This window comes from Coturnix japonica, chromosome 2, assembly GCF_001577835.2.
Source record: "Coturnix japonica isolate 7356 chromosome 2, Coturnix japonica 2.1, whole genome shotgun sequence".
In the NCBI taxonomy this organism is placed as follows: Eukaryota; Metazoa; Chordata; class Aves; order Galliformes; family Phasianidae; genus Coturnix; species Coturnix japonica.
Genome location: NC_029517.1, coordinates 34,120,341 through 34,141,911, shown reverse-complemented (window position 1 = coordinate 34,141,911; position 21,571 = coordinate 34,120,341). Strand labels below are relative to the sequence as shown.

Here is a 21,571-nt window from a genome sequence, read left to right as displayed (position 1 = left end):
AAGGAACATCTGGACGTTGTGTTGAGGGACATGGTTTAGTGAGAACTATTGGTGACGGGTGGATGGTTGGACTGGGTGATGCTGTGGGTCTTTCCCCCAACCTTGGTGATTGTATTTTCATAGAAAATATTCTTTAAACATCATCCCAATGCAATTGTTTCTATCACCTACCCATGCAGAGGCAAACTAAATGCAGCTCCTGCAGAAAAATATTGTTTTTTATACCACAAGTCAGAGCTAAGACACTGTCTCCAATACAAGGTGAGTGTCCTGGAATACTGTGCAAATGAATACCTTTGTTACAGTAAATAGTAAAACACGGCCTCAATGAACAGTGAGCTGCTCCATTTCACTCAGTGCTTTGTTGGTTTAGCCTACGTTTGCAGGCAAACGGGCTCAAGACCTGGTTTCATGCTGAAGACAAAAAAGCAAACCCAAACAGAACTAGTAAGATCTAATCGTCATTAATATTTAATCATCTATAAAAAAGAAACCAGCACTTCTAGTTTACATCTCATTGCACACGATCAAAGCAGGCCTTCAGTTTTAACACAGGACACAGTAACACCCTTCAAGGGACAGTGAAGAAATACACTCAAGCCACCAGAACAGGGATGTGGATCAGGATTTCAACTCACACTGCACCTATCTTTTCAGTCTCACCAAAAGCAAAGCCCATCACAGTCAACGTTTGTGGTCTAGAATCCTCTCAAAAACCACATCACATTTTCAAAACACTTTTCAATATATAAAAACAAAGTGAAATTCTGGAGAATCCCACACTTCTCCACGTAAAGCAGGAAGCAGAAGCACTGGTTCAATTTGACAACCCACATCAGCTTTATTAGACCGTTGTGTTTACAAGAATTAGCGGTAGCGGTGCAGCTGCAGGGTATTACGCCTTCTCCAGGCGGCACGACGTGAGCCACCAATGGTGTGATGGAATTTGTGGCCCTTGCCAAGACCGCGGCTCTTCCTCCCGGCTGACGTCAGCCCACGCATCTCTCTGTGCTTGTGAACGGGCTTGGTGATCCATTGGGTATCGGGGTTGCGCCGGATGGCCTTGTGGAAGGGATCGATCAGGATCACCTCAAAAAACTTGTAAGTGGAATCTTCACCCACCCAGTAGGAGTTCAAGACTCTCAGAGCCCCACAGTGACGGCCAGCACGCTCCTACAGGAGAAAAAGAAATGCCAAATGCTGTACAAGCATGGAAACAGGGGTGCTCTTCATGCAGAACGATATATATAACCAAAACCTTATTTTGTTTTCTAGCATTTTTCATTTGCTCTGAGCTAAACGCTCTCCTGATAAAAACCACACGGTCTCTGGCAACAAAAACACCTGAAAAAGTCACGTTTAAAGAAACGCTGTATTGAAAAAAGGCTGCTGGGATTCTTAAGTGAGACGGGTTTTAAATGAATGCATTTGGTTGGCAAAATAAAGAACTCTTCCACATGCAGAAAAGCCCCGGGAGTAAATGCAGAGTTAAAACTTAAGATCATGAGCCACACTTGGGGCCGTGGAACACTTGTGAAAATTGCAAAAGACCAATCAATCTGAATGTCCAAAATTATAAAGGAAAAAGGCCTGCAGGACAAAAGCCCAAATTGATAAGAAAAAAAGAGGAACAGTTGCTGTATGCAGCCTTCAACACGCTATTCTGATTCTTGGCTGTGGTTGGAAAGAAACAGCCCTTGTTTAGGATGCAAAGCAGGAAATAAGTTGAGTTAGAGAACTCCATCTGCCTCTCCTGTCATGACCTCCTTTTTCACCCTAGGACATTATCATCATCACTATAGATCCATCCAGCCTCTATCCCAAACCTATTACTACAGATGTCCATCAGCTTACAACTTCTCACATATATCATGTATTTTCTTCAAGTTCTTCTAGCGAGTAAGTCCAGTGACACATTTTGAACCAATTTGATGGCGACCAATCCCCATTAGCTAGCTTCTATGTGGGGATGACAGTGACAATCAAGGTTTGGCACTTCTAGAACAGTTTTACCTGAAGAATAGAAGCTTTCTAGGAGAACACAAGCCAGATTCACAACTGTTCGGACTAAAATCAAAGGGCCAACCACCTCTTTCCATGAGCTGTCACCACAACCAAGCAGTCACCAGACATTTGGGAATAGCATATATGAAGAACACACCGTGAGTACTCAAATAGAGCTTTTTTAATTAAAACTCATCACTTTTGTTAATAAATAAAAAGGAAATGAATGCTATAACCACCCTGTATGCAACTTCCTGACACTTGCTTTTTGGTTCTGGGAGAAGCCATCTGCTTAGAGATGTGCGACAACTGGGAATGCTCATTGCCTTTACAATGCCTCTTTCGGGCAGCACTGATCAGTACTGCTCTAAGTTTTGCATTTTGGTTTCTTTCCCTACACAAGATGTACAACTGCGGCGTTAGGAAACTTAAAACTTCTCCTGGATGGAAAGTCTCCACTTTATTTTAGCAGGTAGCAACATAGTTTAACAATCTGAACTCCCAATCTTCAAGCTTATGAGCTACCAGAGGTATTTTTAACCTCAATACACCTCTGTCATGCTGTTTTCAGATAGTATGATACAGCTAAGTACTCTGCTCAGCACTCCTACTATACAAACAGGTGCTACAGTCTTTAAGACAGGAATTTAGCCGTGTTTTGTGAAGGGCTCATTGTCTGAAGCTGGTAACACACACAACATGGTGGGGAACACAAAGGCGGGATTTAGCGGTGACTGCAGCCACACAGTTCAGCATGTTTGAATTCCAATTTCTCATCCCCAGCCTTTTGTTTTTCAGGCCTTTGTCAGTCGTATGTCTTTCATTCTAAGTATTGCAGCATGCTTCTGAAAGAAGCATAACCCCACAAACTTCAACAAACCACCTCAGTGGCTCTTTCCACATCCCATACGTGCAGAGTGTGATAGGTTTCTCTCATCTGTCTCAATGCAGCTTTTCAAGACATTCTGGTGCTCTCCTGCCATCAATATTTGAGATCCTTTACCTAATACGTTACAGAATGGTTCCTGTTTGGTCACTAAGCATTTTCCACTTTTACAGACTAAGTGTGACCCCCACAACCCTAATTTTCTGAGCAATAACCAAAACAATCACCTCTGCTACAGACTGAAGGCTGCGGGCAAACTTCAGCTGGTTGACACCATGATGCACAGGCTTCCCATAGGTTGCACCTTTTGGGACAGGGCGCTTACGACCACCACGGCGAACACGGACACGGTAGATAACATAACCTAGAAGAAATGGCCATATTAGTGTAGCAAGCACACGTTATGCTAAGGCAACCTGCATGATCATGTTGAACTTCCAACCCCAAAAGCTCTGCATGAAATGCTGCAATAAAGCAGTTTATACTTATCTTTATACTTTATACTTATCTCCAGTGAAATGTACAGTTCTTAAGTCATTAGCACAGAACATTTGTGTTACTTCCATTGAAAATGAATAGAGTGATGTACGGTTGTCAGGACTTCTTTAGATCCAAACCAAAGCTTACAGCACCTTTCCATTCTGCATTTCCATATAAACTAATAACACCAATGCCATAACACAACAAAAATCCCCCCCAACCCCTCATCCCCAGAAAGCAATAAAATCACCCCAAAACTGAAGGGCCATGCAGTAAATGCACCATTCAAAAGCACTGAAGCACAAGTTATCCATAAACACTACTGAAATGTGAGGAAATGAAGCAAACCTCACAAGCAGGAACAGAAGCTTATACTCTTTATTTCTACAGTGTAACAGCGAACAAGCAAGGTAACTTGCTTCAAGGATTTGCTTAAGTTACAGATGGATGACCACTTTCCCTCAGCTAGTTTGTTTCTCTAATCAGTAACTGTTTCTTAATGATCAGAGAAACTAAGTACCTGTATCTGCTCAAGCACAGTCAGTTATCAAGTCACTTGTGACAAAGTCTGGCCTGAAGAAGAAAGCCCTTTGCTCCAAACTTAGCCTACTAAAGACACTGGTCAGCATTGCCATAATAAGGCAGCACAAGGAGAATTACAGCCTGAATCCACTTGATCTTCATCTGCCTAATTGGTCACAGGGGACATTAACTCAAATTACATGGAATACAGTTTTGGGCTGTGGGCACTGCTACTAATTGAACATACTTATAGGTTTATTTAATTCAGGACACTTCAGGCTTTTCCAGGACATTCAAGCTTCTCATTTGGTCATTCTACTATCAGTTACAGAAGGAAGCAAATTGACAAAACCACGGTTACTCCACATAAGGCACTCTTCATATCTCCTTGTGTCATTACCTTGCTTGGCCTTATATCCCAGCCTGCGAGCTTTGTCTGGCCTGGTTGGCCGGGGAGCGCGATGCAAAGCCGACAGCTGGCGGTACTGCCAGCAGCGGACACGGAGGAGGAAACGCATCACATCTGACTGCTTCTTCCTCCACAACTCCTGGATGTACTTGTAGGCACCCATGTTTGGTTACCTGCTGAGATAAGAGATCAGTGAGGAAAAGGGCAGCAAATCTGGCTGCAGAACTGCATGGCCTCCAATAAAAAGATACTTCACTTGGATGCCCCGTCCTTGGAAGTGTTCAAGACCAGGTTGGACGGGGCCCTGGGCAACCTGATCTAGTAAATGTGCATGTTTGGTGGCCCTGCCAGGCAGGGGGGTTGGAACTACATGATCCTCGAGGTCCCTTCCAACCCGGGTCATTCTGTGATTCTGTGTGATTCACTAAACCATACATGCAACAGCACAGGTGCATAATATGCTTTTTGGAATCATGAGTGCACTTGGTAATACGGCTCACATTTAGCAGCCTGCAATGAAAGACACGGCAGTTACAACTGTCAGCAATTTTCATCCATTCCATAGAATGCTGTGGGTTGGAAGGCACCCTAAAGCCCATCTATGACCAAACCCACTGCCATGGGCAGGGCTGCCACCCACCAGAGAGCTCTATACAATCCAGCCTCCAACACCTCGAGGTATGGGACATCCACGGCCTCTTTGGGCAGCTGTGTCAGGGACTCACAGCCCTGAGTGAAAAACTTATTTCATTTTCTTAAAGAACACGTAAATTGTGTTGAACTCCCTGGCTGAGGAGCTGCTGCCTCGTGAACTGCAGCCATGGTCAGAATGGAGAGTCAGCACCTGACTCGTGTCAAATGGAGCTCTTTGAAGAGGAATGTGACTGTGAGTGGCCTAATCTTTACTATTAAGATGGTTTAAGGACCTCCAGGATCTCCTTGGAGCCCTGAAATACTCAAGATTCCAGCAGCTGGCAGATATAAGTCAACACCATCAAACCACTACTCAAATCACAATGAAAAACTAACAAACAAAACGTTCCTCGTGCAAAAAGCACCCCGTGCTCTTCCCTGTCAATGATCCCAGCACTAACAGCCATCATGTTTCGGTGCTGCATCACGGCAGACCCATTGCTAAGGTTCACACCCATTGCTCCATCCAGACCCGCGTCCTGACCACCCTCACAGAATCACAGAATGACCCGGGTTGGAAGGGACCTCAAGGATCATGCGGTTCCAACCCCCCTGCCTGGCAGGGCCACCAAACATACACATTTACTAGATCAGGTTGCCCAGAGCCCTGTCCAACCTGGTCTTGAACACCTCCAAGGACGGGGCATCCACAACCTCCCTGGGCAGCCTGTTCCAGGGCCTAACCACTNCCAGGGCCTAACCACTCTCCTAGTGAAGAACTTCCCCCTAACATCCAACCTAAATCTTCCCTCTTTTAACTTAAAACCATTTCCCCGTGTCCTGCTATTATCAGCCATGTCGAAGAGTTTACTCCCCTCCTGGGAGTAAGTTCCCTTCAGGTATTGAAAGGCTGCAATGAGGTCACACCACAACCTTCTCTTCTCCAGGCTGAACAAGCCCAACTCCCTCAGCCTGTCCCCATAGTGGAGGTGCTCCAGCCCCTGATCATCTCCGTGGCCCTCGCAGCCCCGTCCCTCCCCATCAAAGCTTCTCCCTCCCGCAGCCCTTGATCAAACCGCACGGCGAGGCGCAACCACAGGCCCCGCACCATCCAGCCAGGCCCCGCCGCTCTCCCGCCCTCCGAATGGGCCTTATCCCGCTCGGCAATGGCCGCAGCGCTCAGTGCGGGCAGCGATGCGGGCGGACGGGTAGCGGGGAACGGGGATGGCGGCGGATGGAGACACAGCGCGACGCGGACATACCGGGACCGATGGCGCCCAACGCCGGAAAGGAAGAAGGCCGCCACCCACAACCCCCTGCGGCGGCACCGCGCTTCCGGCGGCGGCCCCGGCGCCTCATGGGTAACGTAGTCCCGTGGGGGCTCATCCGCCCCGCAGCCGCCCCGTGTCAGCCAATGAGCGGCGGGGGAGTGTCCGGGGCGGCTCCATGGGCGGTGTGGGACGGTGAGTCAGGTGCGGGGCGGGGGGAGAATGGGGACGGGAATGGCCGGGGGATGGGGGTGGGGCATGGACAGTGCATGGAACAACCCTGTGAGAGCCCTTCTGAGAGCTCCTAAAAAGAAAGCGAGAGGGTTCCTAAGAATAAAGAGGGCAAATCCTACGATGACATAAAGCATCCCAAGGGAGAATCTTGGCTCCTCAGCCCCTGTCCCGAGCCCGCAGGCTGGCAGCCTTGCTCTGCCTGTGTCTGCCCCGGCCCTGATGCTGGGGGCTCTGCTGGGCCCGGCCCGGGGCTGCAGTGATCTGGGTGCACGCGGGGCTCAGTGAGGAGCACAGTGATATCTAGGCCTTCCCTGGCCGCAGCCAGCCCCTTCCTGCCCTCAACGTGTGCCCTGCAGGGCCGGCTTTGCTCCCAGCAATGTGCCCCTCAGATCCCAGCATCTCACTGATGTCATTGGCCCTGCAAGAGCCGGCTGCATTACGCAGGCTGCCTGCCTGCACACAGACCCCGAAGCCTTAGCGCTGTCTGCCCAGTGCCTCTGACCGCAGTGCCTCCCAGCTGTCTGTGCAGGCCAAGATCCTCCATGTGTGTGTGTATATGTGTGTGTGTTTGTGTGTGTCCCACACTCATCCCCGCCACTACCAGACCCATCACACGGCTGCGTTCGGACAAGCGCCTACTGGCCTGCGGACGATGGGGAAGGGCTACAAGGTGGTGGTCTGCGGAATGGCGGCTGTGGGGAAAACTGCCATTTTGGAGCAGCTTCTCTATGGAAAGAACACTGTCGGTGAGGTGGTTTTACCTTTCTTTTATTCATTTATTTGTTTGTTTGTGGATCGATTCCTTGAGCAGAACGTCGCGTGTGGACACAGAAGTGGTGACCCAGGGACACTCACTGAGCAAGAGCGTGGCCTCAGCTCATCTCAGGACCTTCTCTGGGACTCGTAGGCCACTCACGCCTTCCAGAAGTGGTTTGGAAGAGCCCTTCTGTGGTGTTCCCAGTTCCAAACTACAGGAGAGCTTAAATAGAAACAGGCACATAAGCAGATGCTGTTCTCGCTGCCCATTTGCACAAGGAGACTGCAAACAAGAAATATGTTGTTCCTTGAAAGATCAGAGTCACAGAACCACAGAATGGCTCAGGCTGGAAGGCACCTTTAGCCCACCCAGTTCCATCTCCATGCTGTGGGGCTGTCACCCACCAGCTCAGGCTGCCCGGGGCCCCATCCAACCTGGTCTTGGGCTTTTCCAGGGATGGGGCATCCACAGCCTCTCAGGGCAGCCTCAGGTGCTTCTGGTGCCTGAAAGGTAAATAGATATAAGAAGAGAGACTGCTTAGACTTCTGTCACACCTTCTTTGAACTCTGCTTGGTTTGGTTTTGGCTGATGGTTAATCAAAGTGCTGGAAAGGAAAACAGTTCTGTTTTAGATCCCTCTCTGGGCTCTGGGGACTACACAGGGAGAGCATGGAACCACTCCCCCCAGGTATCAAATGAAGGGCAGCAAATGGTGCCTGCACGGGGGGATCTCAGGGCTTTGACAGAGGGTGTCCAGTGTCTGTTCTCTAGGCTGGTAAATGCAATGCTGGGCTGAGCTGCTGGATAAATACTAGGATTTCTAGCTGTCTGCTTGGCAGGCACCGTGCCTCTAAAATGCATGGATGGGAGGAATTTGCTTGCAAAGCGTGACACTGAGCTGTGTGCTAATACCGTTGTTTCAAAGGAGGATTTCCCTTAGTGCTGCAGCAACACCTGCTTCCAGCATCCTACCAGCATCCTACCAGCTTCCTGCAGCTCTCAGTATGAGCTGCAGTACCTGCAGGCTGTGAGCTTTCCCTTGTCCCTCCTCTCACCTGCCCTGCCAGGTGACCCTCAGTGCTGTGCTATCCCTGCTGCCCTCCGCTGCTCCCCGTGCTGAGCCCCAGCAGCTATTTCTGGCTGCTCCTGAGTGTGGCATTGCGTAACAGCAGGATGCTTGCTGACATAACGGGCAAGGCCATGTGCATGTCCCCGCTCACGCCCTGATGCTCTGCCTGGCTTAGCACTGAGCAGCACAGACCTTCCCCTCCTCTCCCAGGAGCTTTGCTTTCTTTCCTCGTGGCTCTGTCATCGCTTCCAGCCACAAGCCTGTCAGTGCTAGTGATCCTGCTGCGGGTTGCCTTCACAAAGGAGTGGTGGCACAGCTGCTGCAGGAAGTGATTAGTGTCCTCCGAGGTTTCACACTGCTATGCTGAGCCTTGGCTTTGAGCCCGTGCTCCTGGCTCTGAATTGAAAATGGTGCTGCGGGCCCAGCAGCACTGCAGGGTTTTTCCTAGGAAAGTTTGCTCCTTTGGCTTGTTCCCTGACTTGTCATGGATGAAGACCCTACTTGGTCAGCAGCTAGCACTACTGCAAAGGACATTAAACTATTAGTGAGTGTCCAGAGGAGGGCTGCAGTGATGGGGAAGGGTCTGGAAGACAAGATGTTTGAGGAGTGGCTGAGCTCCCTGGGTTTGCTCAGCCCAGAGCAGAGGAGCTTAGGGGAGACCTTATGTCTGCAGCTCTCACAGGGAAGGGAGGGCAGCGCTGAGCTCTGCTCTGTGTGACAGCAACAGGGTCCAAGGGAACGGCATGGAGCTGTGTCAGAGGACAGGCAGGTTGGGTGTCAGGAAAAGGATGAGGTTAGTCCTCGGCTGGCAAAGGAAGCTGGTCCCACCTAACATCAGTGGTACCTGGCACTGTGTGTCCCAAGGGAAGTTACCAGCACAGCTCTAGCTCAGTGTGTCTGCAAAGAAGGAAGGTGCTTTTCCTTCAGCAGTGCCTCTGCTCAGTGAGGGCTTAGAAAGTAGTATTCTGCCTTGGGTATGCCTCTGGTACCTCAACCTGTGGTGAAGCTGATCAGATAAAGGGGAGGAGGTGAGAATTCTTCCAAAAGAAAACAGTTTTCCTTATGGCTGTATGGCTGTGTGGCCAGGTTGCTCATGACCAGCTGCTTCAAGTCATCTAGGTAGCTGGGAATCAAAACTGTATGGTACTGGTTAGAACCCACAATCAGAGAGAATCTGCCTTGTCAGGTCTCAACTTGGGGGACCTGGGGTTTTGGCTGAAAGGCTTTCACAGCTCAAAGGTGTGCGAGTTCATAAACCAAGTGAAGCATTCATAGAACTTTGTTTCTTAAATAAATAGGGCTGAAGTCAGCTTTGGCTTTTAGGACTGCATGAAAATGAAGCCAAGCTTATGTAACAGAAGGTTAGAAAGCCATGGCTCTGGTTGGTGGGACCAGTACCTAACTAGCAGCTAAATCCCATGGCTTCCAAACCTCAAAGCTGGTTCCATCTGCCCATTCATCTGCATCACAACAGTGGATACTTACAAATCTGTTTCAGTAAGTTTAGGAAAACTGGTGGCAGAGCTGCCTTCCCCCCTGGCAGTGGGGCAGGATGGCAGGGGATGCCCGTGAAGTCTGCGGAGTGGTGGGGGAGATGGTGCCAGGCACCGGGCTTCCCTCATCGGATGTGCTGCTCATACAACAGCTTGCCCAGCACATGTCTGAATGGAGGTCAGGAAAGTGTTGGGATGGGATGTGCTAACCAGAAGTGCAGATAGCGGCGTCAGCAGGATTTGGCTAACACACAGTCTGGGCTTTAGAAGTAAAGCCTAGAACAAAGTGACACGGGTGTGACTGAAAACTGTGTTTGTTGAGTAACCTACTTGCAGTGCTTCCTCCCCCTGTGTGCGCAGGTGAAATTTCACCTCTGGAAGCTGATCCCGATGCACAAATTCCAGGTCCTTCCATCCCATCCCCCGCTCTGCCATTTAACATCCAAATTTGTTGCTCTGTTCTGCTGACTTGCTTCACAGGTCTTAATTTTTCCTCTTTATTTTCAAGGAGGATGTTAAAAGACATAATTTCCACTGCTACTTTTAATGCCGTTAGGAAGAGACTGTCACGGGAGAATGCGGATATATTAAAGCCTGCTGAATTACAGCGCAGCGTTGAGGTGATAAAAACCCGCCCAACGTTATTCATGGCAGAAAAAGAAAACGCGGGTACTTATGGTTCATTCCTTGCCAAAGCGGTATTTACTGATGCTAGATTCTTCCTTGACCCGTCTGTACAATGAGATGAAGCAGAGCAAGAAAAAATAGCGCTATATCCAGAAGACCTACTTTCGTCTTTAAAAATGCCCTTGTAACACATTCTCCAGCTGCGCAGAGTGTGCTCACCCTTTCTGTTTCTATTAACCTTTGTTTTGTTCTGCTCTTAGTTGTGCTCTTGCATGCTAGCATGGCTATATTTGGAGGCAAAATAAATTCATTGCTTGCGAACCTAATAAGAGTTTTGATCTAGGCAGGCTGCACAAAGAGGGGCAGAGAGAACAGCTTGTGCCACTTTCCTGCTCAGGAATGCTGCATATATCATGGGAAATGATGCGCGTGGGTGGAATTCTTTAGCTTGTTTGTCAATGCAGAGTATTTTGAATGCTGTCACTGAATATAGCAAAACCCTTATTTTCACAGGCCACATAATCCCTGGTGTTTGCTTAAACAATGCACTAATATGGTCCCCTTTTGGCAGACAAAGGGAACAATGCGGTACTCATTACTGTAGCCCTGCACCAGCAAACCATCCCTGTGTATAGGAATGCAGTGGAGGCAAAAATACGCAGAGGGTTTATGTGGATTCTTCAAACCCTGAAAAGTAACTCAGCTGCATCATGCACTGTGTTGGTACGTGCAGCCATATGGACCCGCAGCCAGGGTGACCACAAAGCTAAGGAGATCCATGTGTTTTTGGGTCTGTAAGGTTTTAATTAATTCAGAGTAAGGTACCTCATATTACCTCCCATTTACCACGGGGAAGGGAAGGAAGGAGAGCTAGTATGCAGATAGTTACCATGGAGCAGGTGATATATATGGGAGCTTGATACCTCGTGCTTGCTCTTACCCTGCAGTAAATGAGCTCTCTCCTATTAGCAAATCTGAGTCATGTTAAATCCCTAAGGGATGAAAAAAGCTCACTATATGTTTGGGTAAATATAGCACACAGCTTTGCTTGCATACAAACATCCTCTCCCCTGTCGGGCTTGGTTTCACTTGTTGGTTAGTTGTACCACCAAGGCATGTTCATTTCCAGAACTGCTCCTTTGGCTCCTGCTTCTGCAGCACAATCCAGCCCAGCACGAAGCAGAGGAGCAGGCTCAAGATGTCAGTACTTGCCTCTCAGGTGTTCCTTGGCTGCTCTTCCCTAAGGGTACGTTTGGGCAGGCCCGTGTGCAGTGTGTTTGGCACACTGCTGGTACACTGGGTGGTTGGAGTTAGGGAAACCTGGGGGAAGAGCCACATATCTTATCACATCCTGTGCTTACGTGTCATATAGATTAATTTTACGGGCTTGTATTTGAGATGGTTGTATTTACATAGTGTCGCTGCTGTAAATAGCTGGCGTGGTGATCTATGGATACAACCCTTGCATGACAATGAGGTCGAATGCAGGTCAAATCAACCTGGAAAAAATATGAGCTGAAAGCTATTGCAGGGTAAAGTTCTGCCGCACCACAAGCATTTGTTATAGCAGTGCTGGGCTTACACCAGCTGACTCTTCCTGCTTGTTCTAAAACAGGTTTAGAAGAGGGTGCCACAATGGAAGACGTGTACTTGGCATCGGTGGAGACGGACCGAGGTGTGAAGGAGCAGCTGCGGCTGTATGACACCAGGGGTCTGCAGGAGGGCGTAGAGCTGCCGAAGCACTACTTCTCTGTTGCCGATGGCTTCATTCTCGTGTATGCCATCACCAGCCTTGAAGCCTTCCAGAGAGTTGAACAGCTCAAAAAAGAGATTGATATCTTCAGAGACAAGAAGGAGGTAAAAGCATGGTGTCATGGTGCCCTAGCTGCTCGGCTTACTGGGGTATCACTGCTAGGAAGTAATGTTACAAAGCGTAAGGTTGGACTCTGTAAAACTTGCATAGAAAGGAAAACAAACATACCCACAGCCTTGGGCAATCCAGCCAGAGGGAGCCTTCATTCACATGCTGTGCAACTCAAACAAGGAAAGTGTTGTTGTTTCCTTCTTACTTCCTCTACTGCACCTAAAATCCAGTTAGCTGAATGCATCAGGTTGGACGTTTATGACTAATAAACCATATGGTCTGTAAACCATACAGCAGTGCAGTTCTTATGGTTTCTTTTTCCTTAGGTATTATACATGGGAAGTCAAGTGCACAGCATAATGTAACGGAGGGCATTATTTCTGTTTGTTTAGTATTCACACACTTGATGGCTTACAAACTAGTGTAATTGACAGTGGGTTTCCCAGATATTAGTCAATTGGCAAAGCGACTTTAATGTATCTTAACAACCATATTGAATCAATTCAATTGTGTGAAATGACTGCTCTATTTTCCCTCAGAAAGCAGCTAGTGTTTTCAGCTGACAGCGTTCCAGCTTAGCTAAACAAATATAACTTGCATGTGGCATTAGCATTATGGCTTTTCTTACAGCATCTTTGTGTTCTCCAGTAGCTTTCCCTGCTAAATGTCTTTAGCCTACAGCTCTCCAAATGTCTATTTTATGCTGTTTAGAAAAAGAAAAAAAGCTCATGAGGAATTAATTGGGTAATGGTAGGGAGAGACTTTCCAAAGTCTCTTGGGCAGTACTCAGTCAGTTTTATTCCTCCAGCTTCTATTGCATACAAAATACTCTCTGAAGGTGAGATCAAGAGTCCATAGGAAGCACCAGCAGCATTAAGGTCTCTGCAGCCATAGCCAGATTCAGGATGCATCTCCATCTGTGATGCCACTGAGCTGGCGAGCCTTTGCCCCACCAAGCAGCACAGCCCTGTGCCATACAGCCACATGGGGATGGAAAGCACAGGTGGCAGCTTCCTGCCTCTCCTCAGCACGCTCCTTAAAGCATGGCCAGTTTTTGTTCTGAATGGAGATTGTGTTCTTTCACAACGGCAGAGTTTGACCATAGGAAAAATTCAGTTGGTAAAAGTACATTCTCCCCTTCTTACAGAGGTGAAAATGCCTACTCAAACAGTATGGGAGGCCGTAGGAAGGAAAGGGAGCCTCAGAGCTCACAAGAACAAGACAAACATCTCTAGCTGGAGAGAAACAGGAGACATCCCAGAGGCAGCCTGATGAGTAGGAAAGGGCCAGTGGGTGTGACCATGGCCAAAAGCCCAGTCATGGGGAGAGGACTTCCTTCTGGCTTGTCAAACCACCATGCAGTGCAGAGATGAGACCAGAGTTCAAGTAAGGACTTTGCACTATAAATACAGGCATGATTTCCCCCATTGACTGATGCTGTTAAAACATTTTTAGAAGGGGTTAATTTAAACCAAGCAGGAATGGTAGCTGTAAGGGACTACATTCAGTGCTGGCTGGAGGAGAGGCAGCGGCAGCCCCCAGGGATGTCTACACCTGCTGCCTGGGGCTGGGACACAAACAGGCTGAGCAAAACCCTTGTACCCAGGCCTTCCCTGCTGCCATATACTGTTTTCATTTCTCAAGCATCCACAGCTCTGACTGACTCAGATGCCACGCTCGTGTTATTTCTCTAGGGCAGCTCAATTGCAAAGTAAGTGGAGAATAGGACTGTTTAACTTCTGCTCTTTTAGGCATGGCTTCCTTTTAAGCGGCCTGTGGGCTAAATCTTGCATATCTTATGATTACAGCAGCTCCCAGGCCACAAGCAGACAAGGCAGGTTTGAACCCCAGACCCTACTCTTTCAAATCATATGCAGCTTGCCTTGTGCCTGTGCTAAGTTAAAGAGCAGGCCTGGACTGTGTTGCTGCGTGCCTGCTGTTTGTTTAAAGGCACTGTGAATGGTGGATGCTCTTTGCACAAAGCTCACCCCGTGGTTTTATTTGTAGGTAACAGTTATCGTCTTGGGAAACAAAATGGACCTCCTGGAGCAAAGACAAGTGGAAACAGAAGCAGCTCAGCAATGGGCAAGGGCTGAGAAAGTGAGACTGTGGGAAGTGACTGTGACAGATCGGAAAACACTGCTTGAGCCATTCACCTTCCTAGCGAGCAAACTCTCCCAGTCCCAGAACAAATCAACGTTTCCCTTGCCTGGAAGGAAGAGCAAAGGGAATAACTGCGATAACTAAGCTCCTCTTAATGCTGTCTGCTGTAGCCAGGTGCAGCCTAAATCCTTTCTACGCCTTTCACTTCACGCGGTTTCACTTAAAGCAATAATCCCATTCAGCAATAAATCAGCAAGCTTATGGCTAAGAGCTATTCTTCCTTCTCGTGGACTTGGCTTGAAAAAGTCACTGGTGGTAAAACCTTAAAAAGCACTTAATGATGAGAGCTGTTTTGCAACAAGGCTGAGGAGGGGAGGAGAGGGTGGGAAAGAGGCAGGGTCTCACCTCTTCGGCAGGGGCTTAGACTGTCCCCAGGTACAACCACAGAGGGAAGCAACCTTTCAGATCCATGGCACTTATTCCAGGTCAGCCTGTTAGCAAACCAAATAAAACTGACTATAAAGGGACAATGAGTGGCTGTTCACAGAGCGAGGGGGCAGCTTTTGGCCTCTAACAACCTTAATACACTGATAGCAGCTTTTCTTTGCATTTGAAGGCAGGAGCGGGGAAAGAGAGCAAACTGAAGTACCCAGTTCCTTAATTTACCATGAGATTAATGTTGCTTTGAACAAATATTGAGAATTTCATTGTGAGTCAGCAAAACCACAAGCAATATTTGCTCTGTCATATCATAACTGCTAAATAGTGTGCTTAATGATCACAATTAGGCCGTGTGCTTATAGCATTGCTCTTCCTGAATCCTGGCAAATAAACTCTGTCAGCATTACTAATGCCAGAGCAACAGTACAATCCACTGAAAATTAAGCAAGTATTCCTAGCTCCATAATGAAGCTAGATGAAACTGTTTACGTGCTTTGCTCAACACAGTTTGGACTGCCGTGGCCACCAAGTCAGATAAGAGAGCAATTAGGAATGAGCAAGCCCCTGTAATGCCCTGCTAGAAACATACAATTGCCTCCGTTGCAACACTGCAGCTGAGTAAGCACTACAGCACGACCTCCCCCAGCCTGGCCAGTAATAGTCATCATCCCCAGCTGCAGAACAACACTCCCTCCTCACTCATTTCCTACAGTACACGTGTACTCGTGGTTCTCCCCACCCGGCAGACTGCGTGCACAGAATCTGCCCATGTGCCTGGGAAGCAGGGCGGCTTCAGGGCAGCAGGTTCACCTGTTTGCTGCAACTTTACAATGAAGAATTGGCTGTTCCTCCTCTTCAGCTTTGCTTCCTTTCACCAGGGAAGGCCTTGATTCAGCTACGTACCAGTCCAAATACAGAACACCTCTGCTAACTACCTATTGTCAGCGAGGCTGACCCCTGAGCCAAGGGAGTGTGGGCCAACAAGTGAAACCAGTTGGAATTAGCTTAAATTGTGGAGATGGAAGGAATGGAGATGACCAGTTCCTGGCCAGGTCTGCTGGGACAGACGTCACCTGTGGTCTGCAGGGGCTGGGCCACACAAGTCTGGCTTGCTCACTCACCCTCTGGACACTCAGGACTCGGCCATGCTTTAAGCACAGCAGAGGAAAAGGGATCTTTTAAGTGACTAACATTACGTTTCCAAACAGGTTACGTAAAGTCTTAACGCGTTATCTTTGATTTAGTTAAACTCATTTCCAGATCATTTTGGGCATCCGCGTAAACAACCACCACCCATTCTTTTATTTCATAGGCTTACCCTGATGCTTTCTAAGCACTCAACTGCCTTTTCTAAATAGCACCGTATTTTATTGGCCAGCAACAGAAATGGTGGTTTCTCCTCTGCAAACAATCTGCACTCAGTGGCTGCTACTGAGTCAAAGTGAAACTCACTGTAGTGCAGTTTTACCTTGGGTTAATAAGTGAAGTACATCCGTACAGGGTATAAAGCTGTAGTGCCAGGGCAGGAAATGTATTTTGCCCTTTGTTGTTTCAAAGTCTGCCCTAGGTCACAAGGATCATTTATGTACTACAATGCTAGGCTGTCCTTTCACAGAATGAGAAATAATTAAAGAAAGGAAGGAAGAAATAGGCAAATTGAAGCCCCTTTCTCCATTCTTTACACTTCCATTCATCCTAAATTAGCTTCCCCTCCACTGCCAACTGCAAGAATTTGGCATGTAGTGGTAGCACAAAGCAAGGAACAGACAAAAACATACAGAGCCCACGTGCATCCTCACAAAGCGAAGGGGAGGAATGAACTGAAGGGTCCCTGTACACCTGGACACCAGTGACTTTTCCAGGCTGAGCTGAACAGTGTGGGAACCCGCACACCAGGACACAAGTTGTGCTGAAAGAAGACAGTTGAGCAGCTGAGGCTAAACATCACACAAGTACCCACCACTACCTTACACAGGAGAGGCGCCTGTACTCAGACTCCTTGGGACCAAATTAGGTTTGATCTTTAAATAGATAGGAAGCATGTAAAACGAATGTACGTGGAATGTAAAGTACCAAAATAAACCCGTGAGAACAGACGAACACATCACACTCAGAGGAATGATGTCGCAATGTGCTGCACTTGCCATGTGAAAAGGAATCTGTGCTTCCGGCCTTCACCTTAAGGGAGTGGTCAGAAATGCCATATTCATACCTACCTGCCCTGTTGCCACACTCTTCAATGTACGCACTATATCTCTGGGAGATAATCTTTCGAGCTAGTTAAAGGATCTACAGGCTAAGCCTCCTTTATGGTGTTGTCTGGCTTCTCAGGACACTACTCTTTCTCCTCCTTCACGTGGAAATTGATGGACTTCATCAGAAAACCATGAGATTCCCTCTGCCCACTTCCCTTCCTATCGTACTTATGCTCTTCCTATTGTACATCCATATAACATGACACTCCCGAGAAGACGACGCTGTGAATACTTGAACTGAGACTAACGAGGGGCTATAGGAGCCTGTGTAACACCTACACACTGAATGTGTTGGCATTCACTACGGCTCGTCCATAAATGTCTGCTCAAAACAGAAGCAGATGGTGCGCTCACCTGCACAGCTCACTTGCCTTACCATGGAATGCAGCCCTTGAAGTGCATTGGGAGACACAGTTGTGGCAAAGTGACAAAGCAAAGCACTAACATGAACAGAAATCTCTTCTTCTTGTTTTTCTTTTTTCTTTTTTTTTTTCTTTTTTTTTTTTTCAAACATCTTTTTATTAGCACAGTAACAAATGCAGACTTCAGTAGCCCACAACATACAACCAATCCACCGAGCGACTCCTATTCCACGCCTTACAATTAAACAGCTTAAGGTATTTCACTACAAGTTGCCATTAGTCCTGATTAAAACCTTTATTCTTCTCACAAAGATAGATTGGCTTATAAAATAATACATTAGCTACTTCTCATTTTATATATGAGGCCGTATATCCCCCCTCTCCGTATCACAGACCATGAGATGACAGTCTTTAGAAAGGATTTGTTAAATACCAATGCGCCCTCTATAGGGGAAAACAATCCCAACATCTTTTTATTTTACAAAATAACAACCGAAGCAAAACGAAACAAATGAACAAACCCAACTCAGACCAAAACAAACCCCTCCAGAACCAAAACCAAAACAAAAAGCAAAAAAAAAAACCACCAACAAAACAGTGTATAGAGTCTTGGAAGGACTTTTACATAAACGCCAACATATGTACCTGTACAAAATCAAGCTGTTGTATCTTTTACATATTGCGAGCAAACTGAAAACCAAAGGAACCTAAGTTTACATTCTTCTCGGTACTATATGTGAGCTAATATTGCTGAACTAATTACAGTCTTAAAATATGCTATTCCCAATTCTAGCTGTCTACTGTAGCAAGATACCTTAAGTTACAACAACAAAATCTTAGGAAATAAAAGACTGAATAAAATCTGTTATAGAAATACCCTACTCTTTACCAGCACCCTCCCTCCCCCCCACCCCTTCAAAATCATAAGCAGCTCTTTCCATCACAGACAAATAATGTAAGTTTGACAGAAATACGATTTATGTAGCGTATCTTTTGGTCCATTGTCTGGCCATTCTGTCATGCTCTGCTCTGTTAGTCATATACTGAGTGGCAATGCTTCCAACCAGGGGGTCAGCTGAAAAGGAAAGAAAAGAAAGACCCGCTTATTTCAGAAGGGTGCGAACTTGATGCAAGGGAATAAAGACAAGCACATCACAACAATGCACATACACTGAATCGATGGTCTGTACCTTCATCAGTTTGTGTTTAGTTATGGTAACATACAGGTCTATCACTTGATAAAGTGGGAAAGGCTAATTGAAGTTTTAAGGAGGTTAAAAGACAACAAGCCAATAGTGTCACCCAATAGTTATATTCTGCATTCCTGAAAACTTTTGCTGATTTTGGATGTATATTTTACCTCTTCTAAAAGTGCCTGAGCTATACTCACTGCTAAGCGTACTTGTATGGACATAAATCTGCCTTCCAGGAAAGATCAGATCATGGGGAGTGGTTTTATTTCTGTAACACAATTATTTGATTACACACAAGGCAGCACGAACTCCAGTGTTTCTCATCTTGCAGAGACTTACATAGGATTATGACCTCTGACATTGACTTTGTGAACAAAGGCATATTTCCCTTAACTCATGTTGATAAGGGACGAGGTTAGGGAAGCAGAGGATGACTTCTGGCATAGCTGGTCACCAGTTTTAAATAGATGGTGGGAACAAAAAGGCTAATCCAGTGGCAATCCACCTCCTCCAGCCCCAGTCCCTGAGGTGCTGGGATGAGATGGGGCTGGGGGGGCTGCGAGGCAGCGGGACGCTGGGCAGGGCGCTTACCCGGGTTGCAGTCTGTGAGGAGGGAGCAGATGGAGAGGAGAACTTTAGAAATGGTTAATGCTGGACTCCAGTTGTCTTTTAAAATGTCCAGGCAGATGACGCCTTGGCTGTTAATGTTACAGTGATAGATCCTTGTCCGGAACGTTACCTGCAAGAAATGACTATGAGATGGTGCACCGGCATCACACGGCACTACACGTGACGCGGTAATAAACGATAACAGCCGTAATTCTGATTTAAGAGGCAGTAAAAACCCAACTAAACCCAGCAATAAACGCAGAGGAGCCCGGTGCTTGTCAGCCCTCAGTGATGGGGGGGCTGCTCCGGGCCCTCCCTCGGCCGGACGCGCTGCCCGCGCCCTCTAGCGGCGCCCGGCGGGATGAGGCGGGCGGGAGCAGCAGAGAGCCTTGGTTTTAACACCTCACAACGACGTATTTCTCCTCTCGGGATCCCAGACACTTGTAAAAGCCTCCCGGCTACGGCAGGGTGCTGCGCAGCCTCGGCTCCGGCCACTTCGAGACGCCAATTGGATTTTATTACCGTTAAATTTAGGGGATGCAACTGAGCTGGGCAACGCGCCACACAAGTTATCCGAAAGGGAAACAAAAGCACCGCAAGACACGGCAGGGGAACACAATGCGACCTGCAGCAAGGCCTCACTGCGGCGTGCTCGATGAACAGCGACAATAAATGTGGTGTAACTCACATGAATTGGGATTATCTGCATGAATAAAGGCTGTTGGGCTCACGTCCTAAATCCTCTGAATTTGTCAGCTATCCACACCCACAGATGTGACTGTCTGTTTATAGGTCACGGGGGTACTTGTGAAACACACTGGGTAAGCGTGTGGTACGGCAGAGCAGCACGCTGGTGCTTTCCCTGGAGGTTATCCCAGCCCACACATAAAACCTGACAGTCAACACTCGTGGGTTCCCCCCTCCTACCCTGCAGTCCTTCTGATGCAAACATTTGGCTCACCACTTCCCTATCCAGGCTCCAGGAGCAGGTGTGGGGTCACACCACCGCAGAGCTCTGGTGCCCCCTGCTTTCCCCATCCCACAGCCATCCCGCTTTCTGATGCACAGAACGCTCCTGCTGATTTGGCTTTCGGGCTCACAACTGCAGCTGCCTGTCACACGGTGGGCATCCACACCACACATGCAGGAAGACCTTTCATTTTGTTCCTTGCTTGGATTCTACACTAAAACGGGGAAAGAACAAAACCCATACTGTTTCCTTTAAGAAAATCCTGAAGTCTGTGGCATCTGCAGTTGCTGGTAATGGTTCTGTCTTTGGTTCCCAAGCAGCCCTCAGCCCAGCCCACTGATTGCTTGCTATTTCTCTACTTGACACGCAGCTTTGGTCCCCTTCCAAGAATGCTTCTAAATGTAGGTGAGGTAATAATTTTAACAGATTAAATGCTTCCAGAACGGAAAGCGTGGAGTATTTCCAAGTTGATACAATAAGGACCAAATTAACAGGGAGGTCAAGCATTCTAATTTGTAAAGGCAGAAAGTAGTTAATCCTCATTCTGAGCAAAAAAAGCTAAATACTGAAATTGCAGAAAGCAACTTAGACAGTCCCTCAGTCCAGCTAACTAAAAACTGACACAACAAAAGGACTAATCGTATTTGCTGCCAGGAATTAGATTTACTTTTTTATCAGCATTTGGGAAGAAGGAAAAGAGGGTTTGAGGAAGAACTCCTGTATATTTGCAAAACAGCCATAAAACAAAATCCTTGAGGGTTATATTCATGGCACCAGGATTGGTTTTCTCCAGTTAGAGAAGCTCTGCCTGACTAAAGCTCTCTGAGAAAAAGCTGAATTTGTTTTCACTTAAGCAGCAAGTCAGAACTTGGATGGCGTGGGACACACGTAGTCCAACTGTTCACCATTTGCTATTTTTGCTGATGGTATAAAAGCCAGCCACACAGGGAGCCCAAATGAAGACAAGAGAGGGAGGAGGAATTGCAGGCCCGCTTAAAAATAAAACAAAAAAAACAATGTTTTAAAGTATAGTAAAAATTTACTTTACACGTATAAATAAATAAATAAATAAATAAACCCATATATAAGTAGCAGATTCAGACCTGAGTCGGGAGAATCTGATTTACTTTAGAAGGTAGTAAAATGTATTTGGGGGGTCAAGAGAACAGCGTGAGGAAGAACAGAAAAATACAGCGTTAACAGAACAGTCCTTTGGAAACGTCTCACCTGAGATCATGTTAATGCAGTAACTACAGAGTTAAGCACAGCTTTTGGAAAGACATAAAGACGCTAATCTCAACCCTACCCTGAAGCGATAGCAGAGGTTAATTTACACAAGCGGTAAAATGGGAGTAGGGGGAAGGAAGTGGTTAGAGGTTATTAATATAAATGA

At 47.2% G+C, this 21,571-nt stretch overlaps 3 protein-coding genes across 8 annotated transcripts in view; 1 reads left to right on the top strand and 2 right to left on the bottom strand.

Moving 5' to 3' along the window:
* Positions 1-816: 816 nt before the first annotated feature.
* On the bottom strand, positions 817-6,310 carry RPL15 (ribosomal protein L15). Of its 2 annotated transcripts, none has more exons than XM_015853965.2 (4): positions 6,197-6,310; positions 4,293-4,474; positions 3,118-3,254; positions 817-1,173 (listed from the first exon to the last, which is right to left on the bottom strand). In XM_015853965.2, exons 2-4 carry the CDS (start codon positions 4,462-4,464, stop codon positions 868-870), a joined length of 615 nt encoding a protein of 204 aa, XP_015709451.1. In that variant the 5' UTR covers positions 4,465-4,474; positions 6,197-6,310; the 3' UTR covers positions 817-867. The 2 variants fall into 2 exon arrangements, with proteins under 2 accessions (XP_015709451.1, XP_015709452.1); XM_015853966.1 differs by having other exon boundaries at positions 4,293-4,477; positions 6,197-6,285.
* Positions 6,190-14,622, top strand: NKIRAS1 (NFKB inhibitor interacting Ras like 1). 5 transcript variants are annotated; one of them, XM_015853967.2, is made up of 4 exons: positions 6,309-6,397; positions 7,041-7,182; positions 11,997-12,238; positions 14,253-14,622. In XM_015853967.2, the coding sequence occupies exons 2-4, from the start codon at positions 7,089-7,091 to the stop codon at positions 14,490-14,492; spliced, it is 576 nt and encodes a 191-aa protein (XP_015709453.1). In that variant the 5' UTR covers positions 6,309-6,397; positions 7,041-7,088; the 3' UTR covers positions 14,493-14,622. The 5 variants fall into 5 exon arrangements, with proteins under 5 accessions (XP_032298236.1, XP_032298234.1, XP_015709453.1 ...); XM_015853968.2 differs by having other exon boundaries at positions 6,326-6,406; XM_032442345.1 differs by lacking the exon at positions 7,041-7,182 and having other exon boundaries at positions 6,190-6,397.
* A 3,231-nt stretch (positions 14,623-17,853) lies between these two features.
* LOC107309289 (ubiquitin-conjugating enzyme E2 E1) overlaps positions 17,854-21,571 on the bottom strand; it is a 42,894-nt gene continuing 39,176 nt past the window's right edge. The window contains 2 exon segments of the mRNA XM_032442342.1: positions 17,854-18,481; positions 19,191-19,338. Of these exon segments, the coding sequence (XP_032298233.1) occupies positions 18,384-18,481; positions 19,191-19,338 (246 nt within the window). The 3' untranslated portion in view covers positions 17,854-18,383.